The sequence below is a fragment of the Protopterus annectens genome, chromosome 8.part1 (genome assembly GCF_019279795.1).
Source record: "Protopterus annectens isolate FY-2018-M chromosome 8.part1, PAN1.0, whole genome shotgun sequence".
NCBI lineage: Eukaryota > Metazoa > Chordata > Ceratodontiformes > Protopteridae > Protopterus > Protopterus annectens.
Window position 1 is genome coordinate 99212798 of NC_056742.1, and position 17720 is coordinate 99230517.

At 35.9% G+C, this 17720-nt stretch overlaps 1 protein-coding gene across 1 annotated transcript; it reads right to left on the minus strand.

Moving 5' to 3' along the window:
• Positions 1–1361: 1361 nt before the first annotated feature.
• Positions 1362–13135, minus strand: LOC122810074 (interleukin-17C-like). Its single transcript, XM_044081565.1, has 2 exons — positions 12802–13135; positions 1362–1835 (listed from the first exon to the last, which is right to left on the minus strand). Exons 1-2 carry the CDS (start codon positions 13116–13118, stop codon positions 1580–1582), a joined length of 573 nt encoding a protein of 190 aa, XP_043937500.1. The 5' UTR covers positions 13119–13135; the 3' UTR covers positions 1362–1579.
• Positions 13136–17720: the final 4585 nt, after the last annotated feature.

A 17720-nucleotide genomic window follows, 5' to 3' on the forward strand; every position in this document is an offset into this window, starting at 1 on the left:
AGCAATCCTCTTTTTATTGCCAAATAACATTAGGTGCGATACTAAGATTTGAGCGAGGTATTTAAATTCCTTTAGCAATAAATGGGAAGATAATAAAACACTGGTGGTGAGACAACTGTATTATCTTTTCCCACTTCAGTATCCCTGAATGAACTATTTTTACTGAGATGTACTGAACCTGACCATGGTTAGCTGGAAAGTTTACTACCGGAGTTTCCAGGAATGGATCTAAAATCTTGCAATACACAGGGTTTGGAGTGACAAAATGTATTTGCAAATTTAAAAATACATCTCTCTCCTCTTGACAATATTAGAATACCTTATAAACGAGGCAAACAAGTAAAATTAGTTACAGAATGAAACTTTTTTACTTCATTGCTGCTTGTCTCTGAGCTTTTCAGTTCCTCATTAGCAGTATATGGCTTAGGAAAAGCATATAATTGTAATGTTTGCATTTGTCTGGTTATAATTAGCATACACCAAAAAATTGGAAATATGCATCAGTGATTATGATAAATGCCTCTGATTAATTATGATGAATTATATTTTAATAAAAAAAATCAGAAATGTCAGGGATTGAGAGCCTAATTTCTACACAACATGGTAATTTTGCTGCTGTTTAGGGGTGACTTCATTGATAGGTGTTATGCTATTCTGAGGTCAGAGATTGTAAAAATAATGCCTGTTTCACATGTACATGAAGGAAAGCCATTTATCTGAGTGAGTACAACACAGAGGGACAAATTAGACAATCAGCAGGCCGTGCAACAGTTAACAATCATGGCTCTTGTAGGTTCTATATCATGTCACTTTTAACAGGCCAAAAATGTTTGTTTAATAGCTTATATCCTTCACTGCCATTCAAAGTGCTGAATGACCATAACAAAAATCAGGGTGTTAAAGGTGAAATTGTAGAGGGACTGTGTCTCTGTGTGTGGGGCATAGGTATGTGTAACATTGTTGTTTAGGTCCTTTGTGGGGTGTTCTATCACCCCAGTTTGTTGGTATGAACTTGACTACATAGTAGTCAGACATAATATCTTGCATATTTCCTCAGGATTCAGAACTGTTGACACACTGGTAAAGAGTTGTCAGTTTACACTAACTTTGTAGTGTATTACATTCCCTACTCTAGGTATGATAACATGGTGCTCTTGCTCTGAATATCCATATCTAGTTTCACTGCATCACAGCAGTTTCCTTTAATCCTCAACAAAAATGATCATATATCAGGAATTACTCATCTCATACAAAGTAAGTTAATAAATATGAAATTGAATCAGTCTCTAGATATTAGAGGAATGAATTAGCTCTAACAACCCTGAGTTAGCTTACAGTAGTCACTGAAGTATGTGAGATTCTGAGCAAGCCCTGTAATCTGCTGCCCCAATAATTAGACTCAAAAGTGTCATACTTGATAGGTTACCAAACTGATTATAAAATAATCTGTTAAAGACTTTTGTTACAGAGGCAAAACCCTCTGTATATGACATGTTTTAAAACAAACATTACTTGAAGGCTGTGTGGAAGACCACACTACTAAATTGTTTCAGATAATAAATATTTTACTCCATAGGAGCTAAGAATTTAAAAAATATTTTGCTTTTGGCAGCACACAAGTGCACCCTACTGGAACCTTGATGTAATCAACTTCAAATGTGTAGGACAACTTGTTTTTGGAACAGGGTTTTTTGCGGAGAACCATCATGGTTTGTTCCAGTACTACAGAATTCAGGTTGGGACTCTCCATGCCTGTTCTGGTATCAATACATCCTGTGCAAAGGCATTCTGCAAAAGCCAGTTTTTCAGGGTATCGGGTCTCATCTTCATCAATTCTGTACAGGAGGAGACAAAAAAATAAAAAACACATGAGCATAAGCATGAGCATAAGCATGAGCATAAGTCTATTTCAATAAGTTTTCAACTGCTCCTAATTCCTCATAAAAGTAAAAAAAATATATAATAAATATAATTAGTCAAATGGTATGATGTATAAGTGACATGCATTTTGTAACCTCCCCAGGCTTATCTTTAGGATTTAAATAGCATGCCTTTCACTCTGTGTATGTTATTTCTTATAACACATAGCCTGTCATATTTGTTCTCTGTTTATTTAAGGCATGCTTTAAAAATGAGCCAAGTCATAATGCAACAGTCATGCCTTCCTCTCTTCACACATACACATGTGCATACACACTCACACACGCGCACACACACACACACACACACACACACACACACACACACACACACACACACACACACACACACACACACACACACACACACACACACACACACACACACACACACACACACACACACACACACACACACACACACACACACACACACACACACACACAAAACCATAGCAGTTTTATTATCTTAGAGCGGCTGCTTGGCTGTGCATTAAAATTTTTAAAACTCTGTAAGTGTTGTCTGGTTTTGAATCTCATTTTGTTCAGCAACCCTTTTTAGAACAATTTCATGACCATAAGAAAACATTTCAGGATGTATATTAATGAACTCTGATGTGCATTTCATATTCGTAAAGGCATAGATTTTAGTATTCTTCCTTTGGTGTCCATTAATATCTACAATGCTTTTGTCTTGTCGCATCTTGCTATATTTTTCTGCTTATATAAGACAGACTTGGTGAGCTGGTACAGTACAGGACAAGTAACCAAAGAGGTAGGAATTTATCCACAGTAGCCATATAAGTAGCAGAATACATGAAAGTCATAAATGTTGGTGGCCCGATGACCCTTCCTTACTGAGGTATAAGATAGTTCACTGAAAACTCTGAAACACAGTTGTGAATAAAATACATTTTTTAAAACTCCTTTTTCTTACAATTTGCAAACAAATTATTCTCATGAAGTCAAAGCACCTATAACTGTTAAATAGAGGTATTTACCATATACACTCCTGCAGTTATTAAAACAGTCTCTAGCATCATTGGACATTGATGTTCAAGACAAATGTTCTTGGCAGTGACTTCCTTATGATTCACAGAAGTGACTATAAGCAAATTCAGCTGGCCTTGGCTTATACTGTTCCAAGTTATTATATATCTTAAGTATGTAACTTGAAACACTGATGATGAATTATGAGTATTTTAACAGCATTTTATATTGCATTTTTATTTATATAGAGTGATATGGTTTTTGATACACACATAAGCATACATGCATATATATGTGTGTGTGTGTGTGTGTGTGTGTGTGTATATATATATATATATATATATATATATATATATATATATATATATATATATATATATATACACACATCAGTATATACACGTATGTGTTTATATGTGGGTTGTTTTGAGTGAAATGCTCAAATGCTTACATCTGTTTGGTTGACATGCTTTGGTTGACAGATGTGGAAGATCGAGAATCCCTGGTTTGGGGAATATGCCCTTTGCTGGGGAGTGTACAATCTTGGAGTTACTATACATATACTATATAATTAGAACAAAGAACTAATTGAGACAAACAAGGAAAAAAAAAACAAACTTGAATCACAAAACTTTGTTGCGGTACAATTAAGATGTCCAGGACTAAACAACCAAAATTATTTTAATATGTTGAGCGCTGTTGTTCACAGTAACCGAACTTCATCAGAACAGTGAACTTACTTAATGAATCAATTTAAAAACCTTATTCATAAAGTCACATGACTGACAATCAAAATTCCATATCTCAGTAAAAACACTGTCATGCCTTAATTACAATAATTATATAAGAAATGCATATAGGTACACACACGCACACACACACACACACACACACACACACACACACACACACACATATATATATATATATATATATATATATATATATATATATATATATATATATATATATATATATATATATATATCAAACTGACAATTTAATATATACTATATTTTCACACCTCATAATGTTTTAATTTTAAAATACAATAGATAGAACACAATTCATTTAAACCTGGAAAACTTGTGCCATTTAAGAATAACTGCCAGCAAAGCTCATGACTTCTACATATTCATCAATAAATCCACCCTGAGGATCCAATGCCACTTGTTCTAATACAAAAAAAAAAATTCATGCCCAGCATTTAAATCAGTATGTTTAAAAAATGCATTAGTATTTAGTATTTTTCTTTTCCCTAATATCATAATTATGTTCATACATACTTTCCTTTAATTTTCTGTTGGTTTTCCCAACATAAAATGCTGGACATAATTTACATCAAGTTAAATGCACCACTCACCTAGAATCACAGGAAAAAGCAACCTCTAGCATAAATAGCTTTATCCATTATCAAAACAAAGTTTGCCTTTAAAATATAAGGACACTGATGGCAATGACTGCATCTGTACATGCTGGCTTTTTTAATTAGCAGAGGGTGTGGGGGTGCATGTGGACTTGCCCTTCTTTCAAAAGCACTTTTTTTTTAACTTTGCATGCTCCAAGGTTAATCCTCAGAGTAGGCACAGTAGCCTGTAATTGTTTTGTTGTCGACATTTAAGCTGTTGATATTTCATCCATTTGATTTGGAAGACTACATCCACACAATATATAATATATAATATATTTTATATATACGTATGTGTATGGATATATAGGCTTGCTTCAGAAACACTAGTGATTGACACTCATTTGTACCATTTCTAGTATGACTAGCTGGCTCGTCAACGGAAAAAGAAATTGTTGCTATACCAGGAAGTTTCTTCAGAGCGTGTGTGTGTGTGTGTGTGTGTGTGTGTGTGTGTGTGTGTGTGTGTGTGTGTGTGTGTGTGTGTGTGTGTGTGTGTGTGTGTGTGTGTGTGTGTGTGTGTGTGTGTGTGTGTGTGTGTGTGTGTGTATTTTTATATATATATGTATTTATGATTATATAATGACTGGTCATCATGTTACTTGGTCACTACATAAAGCAGCAACCAAAATATGTTTACCAATCATTACATTGCTAATTCAACACAGTGGCACATACTACATCAAAAAGGAAACAAATGTTGTCATTTATCGAGGATATAAAACAGGAACCACAGGTCAAATGCTCAGGATGGCAACAATACACCAGTGAGGATGAACTTCCAGAGGGAGGAAGCCCACCCAACAATGGGTTACCAGAGGCAATGGCGGTGATGAAGGAGAATCATATGCCTTCTGAGGGTAGTATAGTGCATCATTTTAAAGGTTTTAGTATTTTTACATTCAATCAGTTAAAAATTACTGCTTTGTTTGGTAATTTGTTTTGCAAGGGGTTTACCTTTATTCCTGCAATGAAATTGGACATGGTGGATGGTATTCTTGAACTGAAACTGTTTGTATATTAGCCCTTTTTTCAACAATGATGGTCATAGGGGAGAATTTAAATAGAGATTATATAGATCAAGTACATTTTACACTACCTTTGAATCTGGTTTTAGCATCCTTCGAAGCAGCTTGTGAGACCGAGATGAGAGCTTTGAATGGTTATTTTAATCTATCGAAATATGAAATGAAACTAGGCAAGGAACTTTCTTATGACCGGTCAATTAGGATTATGAAACTGGACAAAGGTGGGGGAGCAATGGTAATGGACTGCCATCTATATTCACAAAAATGTTACAATTCCTGCATGATGGAGTATTTTTCCTTAATATCAGTATGAATGAGATCAATTGGGAAGATCTGGTTACTAATTCTGACATGGACCCCACCACTTTCAAGTATCTTAGAGTGACGAAGCAAATAATTGCAAACATATTTGACATACCAAAAGTGTACAAATCAGTTACTGACCCACCTCTCCATCCTATAGTATCAGCACTGGGGTCAAAACCGAACCTCTAGCAAAATTTGTAAGCAATGTCTTGAAATCTTTTTTTTTTTTTATGACAAAAAATACGTTTTGAAGGACACTTGGCATTTCTTGGATATGTTGCTAGGTCACTTTCAATGATAAAGTAACATTTTTGACTGTGGATGTCAAACACCTATTTTTGGTCATCCCCCACAATGAAGGGTTACAATGGCTACAGGAAGTTTTAATTAGTGTCTCAAAATTAACCACACAGGCTTTGTTGAAGCTATGGACTTGGTATTTAGTAATAATGTTTTATATTTTGAAGCAGAATATTTCAAGTAGATAAGGAGTGTAGCCATAGGAGTATCAGCAGCCTCTGTACTTCCCAAAATCATTTTGTGGTGGTGGTGGGAGAGGAATTTTGTATTCCCCTCCACATACAGTACCAGTATTAAGAGCTACATATGTTTTTTGGACGATGTGGTTATTATTTGGTCTGGTAACACCACATGTTGATGATGAATTTTTAGAGTATTTAAATCATTTACATCATTTCTAACATTTAAAGGTCAGCACAACAGGGAAACCATTAATTTTCTAGATATAACAATTTCAAAGAACATTGAAAAAGAGATGTTTTATGTCCACTATTTCAGAAAATCAACATTATCTAACAGCTTATTACATTTTAACAGCAATCATCCCATTTGATAGGAGAAAGATGTTGTTAAAACGCAATTTATAATGTTATCCCGGGTTGGTATCGTCTGATAACATATATGAGCATGAGGTTAAGACTTTAATCAGTATGTTTCGTGACAGGGATTACCCACTGAGTTTTATGGAGGTATTGGTTGCCAACATTGTCAAAGAAAGAAAAGGTCACTATAAACCAGTATTAAAGTATGGGTTGGATGTCGCCAGATCATACACCCAGGACAGTGCCCCCAGCATAAGTCTTCCTAGTAGTGACACACAGCAGTTTGCTAGGTCCTATGTTTGCAGTTACAATAGGTGAAAAACATCCTGTCATGTAACTGGGCCATGTATATTAGAACACAAGAGTGGGATGGGAAACTGGGGCAGATATCAATGATGTTTACAAGAAGGATGTTAACTAAAAGAACATCTTTGAAAAGGTGCCTCATAGAAAATGGTAGAAGCACGTCTGCAAAAGTCGTGTTTAAATGTGGAGCATGCAGCCAGTGTAGACACGCCATCTACCCTAATGGGAAATTCACTTGCAATACCCCAGGTGTGGTTTATCTGACTCAGTGCTGTACCTGCATAGCATTTTATATTGGGAAGACAGTCAAAGCACTTAGACAAAGGATTTACCAACATGATTACATGATTAGAAGAAGAGATATCAATGATGCCCTAGCTAAACATATCAATGGTTGTGCAAATTAAAAAAAAAATTGTGTTTCAGATATTTGAAAAACTTGCCCCATTTGAGAGAGGTGGTGATTGGGAAACGTACCTTGAAAGATGGGGAATTGCACTGGCAGATTTAATTATATGCAACATATCACCCTGGTATCAATGATAGTTTCCATCACCAGTTCATTAATGTATAAAAGGTTTAAAGTTTGACATATTTATTTCTATAATGTCTTAAATATCTACGTTAGATTTATATGTGTTGCTTTTTTTTTTTTGTAAACTGTCTTACACAGTTTGAGCCACTAGATGGCATCATTAGTTTTAGTATATAAATATTTTTAAAATGGAGACCACATGTATCTGAGGAAGTCCAGTAAATTTTTAAGGACAAAAGTGCTTATACAATAAATTACATGTTGTAAGTGTATTGGCATCTGCAATTTTTGGTATTTGAGTGCAAATTTCCTTTTCCGATCAACTGCCCACAACCTGTCCACATTCAGCATAAATTTATTTGAATAGTGGTAGTGTTATGGGTTTAGGAATAGGGTTAGGGTTAACATGTGTTACAAGGTGAGCAGGTGGGATATATATATCCAAACATAGCAGTGGTAAGGGAGTGGATGGTATAGACCCTTCCCAAAATCAGGAGGTGTAGGCTTGCTCCCTTAAAAAAGCACTTTTTTTTTTCACTTTCATATGCTATTTACATTTGGCCATTTGTGATTGCACTTTTGTGAGGCGATCACAAAGCATTTGTACACTTGTCACATAGCCATATTTTTACTTGCAATCCATTTCTGCTCCACCACCCTGCAGCACTGCCATGGACTCTGCTGCCCCCAGACATTACTAGTTGATACAGATATTCTGTCTAATGCCACATATTCCCCTCCTAAGGGTACTATGCCCTTCAAGCAGTCAGTTATTTCAGTTATACACACATTTCAAAATAGAACTTTAATCTGAACTAGAATGTCTATATACCCAAAATTTGCTCACCTAAAGGAGAAACCCAAAGATTTTATTTATTTATTTAACATTTGTTAACCGGGAAAGTCTGACTTGGAACAAAGCCAATTTTCAGAGGAGGCCCGGGGAGAAATTCTCCAGACACATGTCTTTGTAACGTGGGAAGAAACCAGAGCACCCAGAGGAAACCCACACGAATGCAGGGAGGACATGCAGACTCCATACAGAAGGCACCCCAGCTGAAAATCGAACCGGAGAACCTCTTGCTGTGAGGTGACAATGCTACTGCTGCACCACTGTGCCATCCAAGATTTTAGTTAAGAACCTTTAGAAGTTTTATTTCAAAACATCTACTGTAAATGTCTAGAACATTTTTCCTTTTATTTTTTTGTGAATGACAAAACATAGTCCTTCCTTCAATGGCCTGCTCTCTTGTGTTGTATATCTGGTCTCAGTTTTGGGATTTCAACACCACAGACAAGAATCTAACCATTGTGCTAATCTGGGAACTGCTATTCACAGTATATTTTGCTACATTTCCTTCTAACAGATTGCTGAAAGTAAGATAAACAGGAAAGGATTGACTTTCAGTGTATTTCAAGTCAAGTAACAAGGTGCTGCAAATCCCCACTTTGTTTAATAAAAAAACAATGAAAAAGAAAGTAGCAACATTAATACAGAAGTAATGCGGAATAAACAAACCCTCCAGCATTAAAATCAACATCTGATGAATGATTTTTTAATGCATGGAGTAAAAACGTAAAGTATAGCATATGTTCATTTTTTCATCTAGACAGGTATTTTTAAATGACCAAGCAGAAATTCTATTTTTATCATATTTCCCTCCCTTGGTCAGAAGTAAAGTGAATGAGATTACAACTCGTTGAATATACTTCCCTGCATTGTAACTCATTGATTGCTCTTTATCACTTATCACTGCTGGAATCATTTCTATCAGTGGACTATCAGTGATTTCAAATTTTTAGGGCTTTCCCATTTTCTCCAAAGTTGGGTATCCATGGAATAAACAGTATAGGTAAGTATGGGAATGTAAGCACTTTGGGGTGCAGAGGGGCTTCCCCTGCAAAAAAAATACTTTTTGTTTTGCATTCAGTTGAATTTTTGAATGGTTTAACTTCCAACGGAATGTAACTCAACATGACACAGTGGAGCCATTTTATTGCATAGTTATAAAAAAATGTTTCTAATAATTTTTGTTCTCTTTTGGCACAGTAACAAACGTATCTAAAGAAAAACAGGGAAATTAAAACATTTGTAAAGTTAGGACTATTTTTGCTAAAATTTGAAAATGTTCTTTAGATTTATTTCCAAATTAGGAAATTTTTGTTTTAATAATACTCACTCAATACAGAAGCAGTCTTTTACTGCTACATACACAGACATGTAGCTGTTTAATCTGTAAAACTAAGCAGCTCCACAAGGAAATGGGCTGACACTTGTAATCTCTTTATCATATGCTACTGTGATGGGTGGGCCTATATGGTTCCAATTTAATGGGAAGCCCTTGTTAAGCATAGTTTGCACTCTAGCTCTCAACCTCTAGCCTCTAGAATCAGGGCTAAATTCAAAAATAATCAGGGTCAGAGGTTCCAAATTTGGGATGCTTTTTAGGTAATTGTTACTCTTAACTTTGAAAGTTAACAGAATAAAATATGCAAATTAATAAGCACTCAAGCTTTTTCATCTATATAATTTAAGCTACAAAGATCATTGAATTATGGGGTCTGTATTTTAAAAGACAAACTGTGACTTTAACTGGCAAAAAATTAAAAAAAAATGAAAGGCATGGAGCTTTACCATATGAGCACCTCTGTTTCATTATTATTCTTGCAAATAATAGTCCAGACTATAAACACTAAGCACGTGTAGTTTGCAGTTAAATGCTACTGTTAACCAATTAAAGTTTGTCATTTTGTTTGTTTTTTATAAGCATTTGTGTGAAAGGTCAATATACCGTAATTACACTCACAGACTGAATATTATGCAATGTTCTTTGAAAATGGTGAACACCATTTATAAAGTTATCGACTACAGGTGCTCATGTGCCAGTAGCTTGTGGTATACCTGCTCACTGCCTGTTACTCATAAAAAAGTGCTCTAACTCACACTAGCCTGATCTCTTGTTTCTAAAAAGCCCTCCCACCACCCAATCCTATAAACTACATAGCCCTCCCAAAATCTAAACACTAAACCTAAAACTCCCACTCTGTTTCCAAACCAGTTCCTTGATCCCTTAGCTTAAGCCTCCACTCCCCTTCCCTAACCCTAAATTCCCGCAGTCGCTCCCTAACCCTAAAACTCTAACCCCTGTCCCTAAACCTAAATTGTCCATTCATTCCTTAAGTCTAAAACTCTTTTCCTGCTCGTTAAACTTAAAACACACATACCCCTCTCTAAACCTAAATTCCCCAATTGCCCCAACCCTAAATTCTCCCTCCCACTCCCTTCCCAGATGAACTTATATTTTAGTTCATATGTGAGCAGCAATCCCTCCCCATGGCTGCTTTCCCAAAACCATATTCAAGTTGGGACATGAGCAGCAGCCTACCTGAGCTGCACAGAGTTAGGCCTTGGGTTTAAGATAATGGTTTCAAGTACTTGGTACTCAAGCACCTGTACAAACCCACTGTAAAAGGCTACTCCATATATGAAAACAGCATGCTCCCATGGTTCCCAAAAATGGGATCGGATATAAAACTTTAGGAATAACTTTTCTGAGGTATGAAGTTATTTTTTGAGTAAATATACCAAAAATGATGATTTGTAAAATGTTTGCCATCTATTCACCAGTAAAATAGAAATGTAAAAAAATAATGTCCAACAAGGCTTTTCTTTACTGTGCAATTGCCATACTCCACTCTGTGAGACAAGATGTATAAATGAGTGCAGAAAATCACTAAAGGTGTGACATAGTACAATATGACACAGCCTGGTATATTTTCATTTGACAATGAAATATATTCTCTAGAATTTTAAGTTTGTTACATGCATTTCTTTAATAGCAATACCACTCAGTCATACCAGCATCATTTTTTATGTTTTATGAAGTTATTAAGAAAAATTGAAAGACAAGAATAAGTTGTCATTTGGCTTCATATCATTTGTAGCAGTCTGGAAAAAACTAGATACTCCTGAAGATAGACACCTGCACTTGTAGGCATACAAGCACATTGATAACTGTATTGCTTCATATATGTATGTGATAGCCATAGCTATATACATCTGTGTCTATCTGTATGCACATATACATACATGAGTAATCTCTAGGCAAATGTTTCTGACTTTATTTCTCTCAACATGAACAGCATAGTAGTACAGTGATTAGTAATTCTGCCTCACTGTGCTTGGTTCTCAGATGGGGTGTATTCTGTGCAGAGGCTAAACGTCCTTTCTGTGTCTATATAATATTTTGCCAAGTGTTTCCCTTTCCTTTTGCAAATCAAGAACATGCTATGTGTGAATTAGCATTCCTCTTCAAACTGCCTCTGATATACGTCCTGCATAAGAGTGGGTGCATGCAGCCTATAACTGGCTGGAGGTCCATTCAGGATTATTTCCACTGTCTTCCATCCAATGACAGCTAGGATAGACAGTGTCTCTCCCTTGACCTTGAACTGGATTAGTGGGTAACTGGTGAATGAGTTTATTAATGTGTACCTGCAGTCAGTTTTCACTGGTAGTAAGAACAGTGTTAAAAAAGCACACACACACACACACACACACACACACACACACACACACACACACACACACACACACACACACACACACACACACACACGTCTTTTTCTCACACAGCTAACTAGCACCTATTGTGGAAGTCAGCATGAGCATTTTATAGCATATATTATATATATGTGTGTGTGTGTGTGTGTGTGTGTGTGTGTGTGTGTGTGTGTGTGCGTGTGTGTGTGTGTGTGTGTGTGTGTATGTGTGTGTGTGTGCGCACACGTGTCTAACACATGGAAGATTCTTAACTTGTTCCTCTGTCTCTGTTCTTTCCCTAACACTGTCTGACTTTTCTGCTAATATAGAATAACGTATTACATTGCACATGTTTAAATAATGACAAGACCAAGTAGGATTCTTTTCACTAATAAATGTATGGCAAAGTTTGCTCACACTTCAGTTTGTTATACCTGTACTGTATGTTATTGAGTGTACTTTGAAACAAAGTACACAAACCTCAAATAGCTAACAATCAACCCCGAAAGACTGAAAGCCAAGACAATGAAACAGCAAAACTCATGTTTTTTGTAGGGGGGCTAGCCCCCAAACCTTGCTAATTATATATACCAATCTCCAAATCACTGTACAGTACGAAAAGTACAATTTCCCTGATCCCCACTGTGCACAATCTTGCACAGACTTAACACTGGCAGAAGCAATCAAATGACGTTCAATCACTTCTGCTGGTGTTAAACACATTCGAGATTACAAACATTCAGTTATATGGAGTGCTCTCATATTATACATTTTATATTTCATAACAGTACATTGACCTTTAATTTACACTAGCAGACTTGAATAAAGGAATTTGCTGAAATGCTGATACTTTTGTTCCCATACCTTTTTCACATTCCTTAATCAGTTATGTATTGGTTTATACTTATTTGTTTTGTTCCTTACCTGTATGTCCATGGAGAGATGGATCGAGTGCCCACATTCCCCATTCCAGTGGAGTGGGGGTGATGATGGTTAAGAGACGGACAGCTATGCTTTTGGTGATGTCTTGCCCCTCTGTGTCTTTCCTCCTCCATCTCTTCAAGCTGCTCCACCATAAATACAGAAGGATAATGACTCCAGCTCACCCTCCTTCCAACCAGCTGTCTCAGCAAGCTGTCTGTGACCTGTAGCTCATCAGGGTCAAAGCACTTTCCTAATCTGGCTTCCAGGTGAGGTTTGTGATGCTTTCGGCTGGTCTCACTCCTTTGGACTATTGTCATTAGAAAGACGAGGATCATTAAGTCCTGCAATAAATAAAAGCAGTATGGCATTAAAGCTTAAACACAGTATAACTCATTCTCTCCTAGATATTAAAACCCTTTTACTGCAATACCCCAAAGCCACTAAAAAAGTCTTTTATAGTATTTGATATTTTGTAATCCTATTAATTACAAAACCTTTTGTTGGATGCATCAAAACACATTGTCATTACACCTATGGGTCAGTAGGAAACACGTTGTCATGACACCTCTGGGTCAAAAGGAAACACATTTTCATCACACCTATGGGTCATGAGTTATTTGTGGGCTGGAATACTACATGACTGTTAATCTCATACGTTAAAAAATACTGTACTGCTAATGTTTGTTAATCTTTTTTTTGTGAGTTGTAGCTGAGGCATCTGGTGTTCAACTGGAGCTAAACAAATTACATTTTCTTGCAACTGTGATATTTTTTTTCTATTTTTTTTAATGACATGGTGGCAGGTAATTTCCTTTACCGTTAAAAACAATTCATATGGTGGTACCCGCACTTTCTGGAAACTAGCCTGCAGACTGGGTACTGCTATGCAATGAATCACTTCATAGCTCCTCTTTCAATGTGTTTGAAAAATTACTATGTATTTAATATATATATATATATATATATATATATATGTGCGCATACACATATATTTATACAGATATCTGTATGTGTATGTGTATGTATATATATATATATATATATATATATATATATATATATATATATATATATGGATCTACTTTGAAATTGTCAAAATTTGAAAACTTTTGAAATTCAGTCTGCCGAGACCAGAATATCGAAGTTTTGAAATTTTGAAACGTTATTAAAATAAAAAAATAAATAAAATTGTAATACTTTTGCAGGGGGAAAGCCAACTACACCCCTCACACCCCCCCGCTAAATAAATATATCAACTCCGAGATCACATTACAGTGAGGAAAAGAGTAAATTTCCCATTCTTTGCTGAACAGCGATCTCCATTAAGAACGTTTGAAGTTTCAAAACTTTGATATTCTGGTCTCGGCAGACTGAATTTTGAAGTTTTGAAACTTCGAGCTTCTAAACGGAATCCTTGTATGTGTGTATATATACAATTACATTTCTTTTCATCAATCATGATTGTTCACTGACAGAATGTTTGTCTAAAAAGTTCATTGGCAATGTCAAATATCTAACAAAAAAAAGTTGAACTAAATTGATCATAAATGTAAACGAATGGCTTATATTTGCAATTACATAAAAAAATTCTTTTACAGGGTGAATGCACACCCAACACCCCTGAAAATTAAACATACTAACTCCATGCTTGCACAACCATGGAGAAAGAGGATAAGTGTGGAAATTATATTATAGTCGAGTTGTTGTAGTTATATAATCTGATCACTGCAACCACCAAGGAAATTTACCAAAAATCACAAAAAAGCATGCCATGACCCAATCTACTGCACCTAATACATGCTAGTTCCTAGAAATCTGTAGTCTCAGTGCAAGCCTTTTCTGCCACTGTTTCAGCTTCAGTGCCAAAATAACATTTGAACAGAGATAGTCTGCTTTCTAGAGATAACATGAAGACACATTTGCCCAAATTAATTGTATCTACACCAGAATATTTTCAATTTGTCTGGTGTTGTGTGAACATAATTATATTTTTTCTACGAAGGATATTAAAATAAATAATATTATCACTACTACACTGAATACTTGACCGTCTTAAGAGCTGTGCAACTCCTTTATATTATAAGGAAATACATTTCAGCTGCCTGTATAAAGTTTGATTGATTTATATCCATCTCTGCTCTTTAATGAAAAACATGCAATTTAAACTGCTAGCCTGCTAGATAAAATTAGATTCCCAGCAATGTAGACACCAAATTTTGTGAATGGAAATGTATCTTTTACTGCTTTCTACAGTTAAATATATAAAAGCTTTCTACTTGATTTGCTGATAAGAAACCATAATATTGTTTTAGCTTACCCTGAACTCCATGAAGAGAGAGTCTGAGCTGTACCTAGAAATGCTTGAAGCTGTGTGCTACAGACCACTTCTTACCAGTGCTGAAGAAACAATTCCTGGCATGCTTCTGTCAGTACATTATATTTCTTCTCGTAGTCACACCCACAAAAAATTCCATGTACAAAATCATTGCATTTTTTCATCAAACAACTTCCTGCTCACCTTTTGTTTTCCTCAATTGTGACGTGCAAAGTAATTTACATATCAGTTTGTACTTTTACACTCTGGGAATTTTCAAATCTACTGTGAATTTTAGCCAGCCATAAGATCGCACCTGCAAAAAAAATATTATTGTCAAAATTAACTATAGCTTAAAAAACTTGCATATTGCATTTTAAGAGACTTGATACATCTAGCTATGATTCCTTAACTGCATATATCTATAAACCTATAATAATTTAACCACTTAAACATTTGATATTCTTGGACAACCGTCTTTTATATCGTTCATAAAAATGTGTTTTTCCTGGTGAGCACAGTCGTCTCTATGCTGATTATACTAGTTTCTAAGAGGTGAAATATTTATTTCCTTGTATGTTTAAAGCAAGACCCAGGAGGCAGTTTCACTCCAATGACCTCTGAAATATGGGAACCTCTCAAAGGTTTTGCTGTTGTTCAGTTTTATTTGCTTTCTCTCTGATTCATTTTAAGAGATTTTTTGTTAATTCCTTGCAAAGAAATAAAAACGTTATGAGCAGTCCAAGAGCTTGTTCAACCATAATCAATTGATCAAAAAATTAATAATAAACATGCAGCAGTGGATAGCGTGTCATTGTAGCACAGTGGTTAATTCTGTTGTCTCTTAGGTCTAAGGTTCAGTTCTTGCCTCTGGTTACTATTGAGTATTCTTTCTATGACCACAGGGTTTTTTTTTGATACTGTGCTTTCATCTTAAATGCTTGCTGTTTAGGTGGATTGAAATCTAATGAAATCAACTGTCTCTTTATTTGTATTGTGAATTCTAGAACTTTCCTCCTGGTCTCACCTCTGTGTGACCTTTTGGTTCAGAGGGACTAAGGCAATTAAAATTTATAATAGTATTTTTTAAAATGAAGAAAGTGATGTGTGAATGTGACATTGGAAATGGGATACTTTTCTGTTATATCCCCTGGAAATAACGAAAAACTACACGTTTTTATGGAGTTGTAAGGCTTTTTTTATTAAAGAGCCTGCGCACCCATGCTTCTTCTTCTTCTTCTGCACTCTGCAACACAGAACCAACAAGTTACCAACAAGTAGAAAGAACAGTAGAACCAACAGTACATGCTGAATCCCCCCACAGCCCACAAGTACAACAACACCGGATACTACATACCTCTACATTCCTCTCCCTTAGACTTAAGACATACTGTCTTTAATATACAAAAAAATAAGGAACAATAATACCAATAATCACTTAATTACTTATAACAGGCTAGTTATTAACTTATTACCTGGTTACCATACAATCTACTATTTTATAGGCATTTAATGTTACATGCACTTTGTGTTAATTGATATAGTCCTTAGTAACTAGGGTTTAACCAGCACACGCTTAGAACGGCACCAGTGGTACCACCTTAGGTGACTGTCACTGTTACCACTCCTTTCAGGTATTGGTGTGTCCTTCCCTGTATCCCTCCTCCTCAGAAACGGCTCCTCCTCAATTGGCGATCCTCCTGCCATCCCTGCCCTGGAGCCCCGGTTAACGTAGCCCTGGTTCGTGGCTAGCATCCCATTTCATCCTCTTCTGTTCCATGGCATCCTTCTTCTGTTCACTCTCCTCACCAATCTCCATTCCATTCAACCTCACCTGGTCATGCTCTTGACAATGAACCCTGGAATCTCTTGGGTCACTTAGTGAATATCTGAACTGAAATATTCACTGTCACTCCACTTCTTTCTTCCAGAAAACTTCTCAGCACTCCATTCTCCCTCCATTCTTTGCCTCCACTGGGTCCCCTCTTGCCTCCACTGACATTTGGATACCTTAGCTCCTCTCAACGATTCTCAATCTACGTCCTTGCAACATCTCGGGTGTGTGACAAACCTGTAGATTTTTGGTTTGTGACTTAGAAATGACTAATGCCCTTGATTGCTTTGTAACTTTTTTATGACCCCTCTTCATTTCTTCTTTCCCTCTTTCATGCATCATTTTCTTTCAGCACGAAGCAGCTTAATCGTTTCAAAGATTTTTATAAATGAAAATGTAACCTAACTTTTAATAGCATAATAGGTCGAACTGCAGTACATCATACACAAGCAGTCAAACATCCAAGTAAGTTGCCTCAGCAACTGCAGTAAATAAAAGAAAATAATTAAATAAATGTGAAAGGAGTAACAATGCAACAATACATAAATGTGGAAGGAGTAATAATAAATAAAAGCTGTAGCAAAGTAGAGCAACAAAGTCCCCACCACGGAAGTACAAAAACAACAAAGTCCCCGTTCCACCCTTGAAATCATTTTATCAACTGATCCATGGTATGGCAAAATGGGGAAAAAACAGCTGCAGCATTCAAACCATGGACAACAATTTCTAAAGTCCATTACTCATACCACTAAAGCAGGAAACAGCTGGCTA